A 4291-nucleotide genomic window follows, 5' to 3' on the forward strand; every position below is an offset into this window, starting at 1 on the left:
AGACTACCACCTATACCATTATTTAGTTCTCTACTAGACTACCACCTATACCATTATTTAGTTCTCTACTAGACTACCACCTATACCATTATTTAGTTCTCTACTAGACTACCATCTACACCATTCTTTAGTTCTCTACTAGACTACCACCTACACCATTCTTTAATTCTCTACTAGACTACCACCTACACCATTTTTTAGTTCTCTACCAGACTACCACCTATACCATTCTTTAGTTCTCTACTAGACTACCACCTACATCATTATTTAGTTCTCTACTAGACTACCACCTACACCATTCTTTAGTTCTCTACTAGACTACCACCTACACCATTCTTTAATTCTATACTAGACTACCACCTACACTATTATTTAGTTCTCTACTAGACTACCACCTACACCATTATTTAGTTCTCTACTAGACTACCACCTACACCATTCTTTAATTCTCTACTAGACTACCACCTACACTATTATTTAGTTCTCTACTAGACTACCACCTACACCATTATTTAGTTCTCTACTAGACTACCACCTATACCATTCTTTAATTCTCTACTAGACTACCACCTACACCATTCTTTAGTTCTCTGCTAGACTATCACCTACACCATTCTTTAGTTCTCTACTAGACTACCACCTACACCATTATTTAGTTCTCTACTAGACTACCACCTACACCATTATTTAATTCTCTACTAGACTACCACCTATACCATTCTTTAGTTCTCTGCTAGACTACCACGTATACCATTATTTAGTTCTCTACTAGACTACCATCTACACCATTCTTTAGTTCTCTACTTGACTACCACCTACACCATTATTTAGTTCTCTACTAGACTACCACCTACACCATTCTTTAGTTCTCTACTAGACTACCACCTACACCATTATTCAATTCTCTACTAGACTACCACCTACACCATTCTTTAGTTCTCTGCTAGACTACCACTAGTTTTTGCTTCATGATGCATGTTCTGGTAGTCAGTGCAGTTACGATCCATGTTTCACTGATGCCTATTCCGAGCATTTTGTTAGAAAGAAAAGACTAGTATATTCTGTTGTAGGCATCTTCTAGATCTGAAGCGTTTTCCAGAGACTTTTCGTTTCATAATTTCCATATATCAAGTGTGAATTGAGCAGTTTTGATGCAGGTTTGTAATTACCACCTAAAAGGCAAGCTTTCTAGTTACAACCATTTTGGGATATTGCCAGTGAGATTTTGGCATATAATCTTTTTAATAGGCTTTAAGACGAGAATGATCCTTCATGGGTTTGGTTAAGAATTTGATAAAAGCATCAGCCCATATTTCAGGGATGCTAACTTTTGCCCTACTGTTTTAATAATCCAATGATAACTTCAAGAGGCTGGCTTTTGTAAGTTTCTAAAAGTGGGGATTCTTGAACCACGTGGACCTATGGCTACATCTTTACATGTATATGTGGCTCTGTGTATTATCGAAGTTAATGATGTCTTCCATATCCACATGTAGTTGTAGCTCGGATAAGGATCGAAGAAGTTTGAACCTCTCCTGCATGTCACCATGGTTACATTATTTAATGTATATATTCATGAAAACCTTGCGGTGGTTTTCACTTGTACAGTGTTGGATGCAACCATCATCACATATGACCGATATTGCCATGCTTTTGCTTTCTGTGCCAGCCATAAATTGTGGAAATGCCAGAATGAAGACCTTGTGAGATTAGGCTTGTTGTGTAGTTCATTCCATTCCATATCGCGCATCTTATTCACCTAGGCTTGACTACATGCTTTTCAGACTGTATCAATATCATTGTTTCACCATTTGTAGAAGTTTCTGATTTGAATTTGGTTGAGAGTGGAGAGACGACTGAAGGTATCAATGCCACCCCACAGAGTGGAGAGACGATTGAAGGTACCAGTGCCACCCCACAGAGTGGAGAGATGATTGAAGGTACCAGTGCTACCCAACAGAGTGGAAAGACGATTGAAGGTACCAGTGCTACCCAACAGAGTGGAAAGATGATTGAAGGTACCAGTGCCACCCCACAGAGGGGAGAGACGATTGAAGGTACCAGTGCCACCCCACAGAGGGGAGAGATGATTGAAGGTACCAGTGCCACCCCACAGAGGGGAGAGATGATTGAAGGTACCAGTGCCACCCCTCCACTCTGTTGGGTAGCACTGGTACCTTCAATCATCTCTCCACTCTGTCACTGGTACCTTCAATCGTCTCTACCCCACAGAGGGGAGAGATGATTGAAGGTACCAGTGCTACCCCACAGAGGGGAGAGATGATTGAAGGTACCAGTGCTACTCCACCATAAAACTCGATATTCTTGTACTGGTATATTGATTGTTTTTACCACTTTGCCTTCTAGTCTTCACATGCATCTATGCTAGGTAGAGATAACACTCAAGGTAGGATTATTAAAACAAGCACTAAGGCGAGCCTGTGCCAACAGCAGTTATTCTTTATTCACCAGAGTTTAACATAAAGTTGGTGGCTATACTGTGGAGAGCAGATAAACTGTCATTAGTGATTTTATCAGCATCCCAGGTGTGGTGTCTATAGATACACAGTAATGTTGTCAGTCAGGTAAGGGAGGAACATCCAAATTTCAACATGATGTTTTGTGTTACTTTTGATACACTTTGGTGGTTCAGATTTGTATGGGTAACTTTGGATAGGCTGTTTAGGTGGCTTGTGGCTTTCAGTGTGGTTGTTCCTTTCATAATGTTAATAGCAGACGTTGCAATGGCCATCCCAGTCTTTGGGATCACCATGTAATATTAAGTTAATGCCAGTGAAAGTGAACTCCTCAACTTAAGACAGTTCTGCTTCCTTTGATGTCCCTAACATTACAGTTCCCTATCATACTGAAAGAATGATGGAATCTGGTGTACGTTTTACGCATGTGTTGTTTATTAGCTCAATGTTTAAGAGTTGATTTCCCTGTTCATCTCCTTCTGGAAAGTCGAGGTTTCCACTGAATAAATGATTTACTATGCTCCTGCAGGCACCCATCTGGGCACTGTCTTTAATGTATCAATATTTGAAAGCAATACATTAAACAGTCGCTGTTCAGAACTCCTGTTCCCAGCCATGTCAGCCCTAACAAGCCAGGCAAGTGATGGGGGGGGGATCAGCAGCCCATTAAAAGGGGCTGTTATTCTGGAGATGATTGCAAACTGACCGATACGGTAGAAAGATTCACAGCTACAAAACCTCCCTGATACAGAACCTTACACTAATAAGTTTTGTTTATAACTAGTAACTTGACATTTCCATCTTGTTTCCACCTTCTTGTGACAAAGTGAACTCTTTACTTGATGATCTGCCAATTGATCCAATATATATGTCACCCATCTGGTTCAGCTTGCAGATTTAATTTATGCTGGCCATGGATCACATATCCAGAGATAGCACACAACTAGGCTCTCGATAATCAATAACTTAGTTGTTTTCTCCAACTGTTGCCTGAACATATAATAATGCTAAAGTAAGCTACCTTTAGCATTAATGATAATTCTGCACTAGTACTTACAATTTAACTCACTGCAAATGCCATTGCAATTAAACATTAAGTCTTAATCAACATATACTGACACTCTACAAAGCCTATAAATGAACTTGATAACACCGTAAGCAGGAAAATGAAACACTAACTATCTCTCTACTTCAAACTAAACGTTATAGCTTGTACTAAACCCACGTAGTTAGTAACTCTGCAGTGTACTTAAAACAAACATGTGAAACGTTCTGCTTATGTCTTTATCTTATCAGTTGGTAACAGTATAATTAAATATTCATCTAATCATGTACTAAATTAGTACTTATTAATAGAGCTAAAAAAACCAGAAAACCCATCACAACAAGTTGAGGACTTTATAAATATCAAATTTTAATAACTTATGATTTACGTGCTAGAGGGGTTCGGCACTGGAAAAAGCAAAGGCTATCCTCCCTCAAACTGTGGAGTCCTGTCGCAGCACGTTTGTCAGTTTGTGGTGTTATTCAAACCATCTTCACAGGTGAGCAATCGGTTAGCAGCAACTCCTTTACTTGCTATTTACTCTTGTGTACCAATAGTAAAAAAGGGGAATCATTGATGGCTAACAAAAATAGGTTATCTATCAAATCTGCTTTAGTTTACAGGCCGTTTAGTGAGGCTCCTTTCAATTGTCCTTTCTTACATGTACTTTCCACGTAGTTTACAGGCCGTTTAGTGAGGCTCCTTTCAATTGTCCTTTCTTACATGTACTTTCCACGTAGTTTACAGGCCGTTTTAGTGAGGCTCCTTT

The 4291-nt window shown here is 39.4% G+C and overlaps 1 protein-coding gene across 1 annotated transcript; it reads left to right on the forward strand.

Moving 5' to 3' along the window:
- Positions 1–1817: 1817 nt before the first annotated feature.
- Positions 1818–2245, forward strand: LOC106473696 (variant surface antigen F-like; the record flags this gene model as incomplete). The annotated part of the gene is made up of 1 exon (XM_013934374.1): positions 1818–2245. A coding segment is annotated over one exon (428 nt), but the record flags the coding sequence as incomplete, so codon positions are not given.
- Between the last annotated feature and the right edge of the window lie 2046 nt (positions 2246–4291).

The sequence above is a fragment of the Limulus polyphemus genome, unplaced genomic scaffold, assembly GCF_000517525.1.
Source record: "Limulus polyphemus unplaced genomic scaffold, Limulus_polyphemus-2.1.2 Scaffold6412, whole genome shotgun sequence".
In the NCBI taxonomy this organism is placed as follows: Eukaryota; Metazoa; Arthropoda; class Merostomata; order Xiphosura; family Limulidae; genus Limulus; species Limulus polyphemus.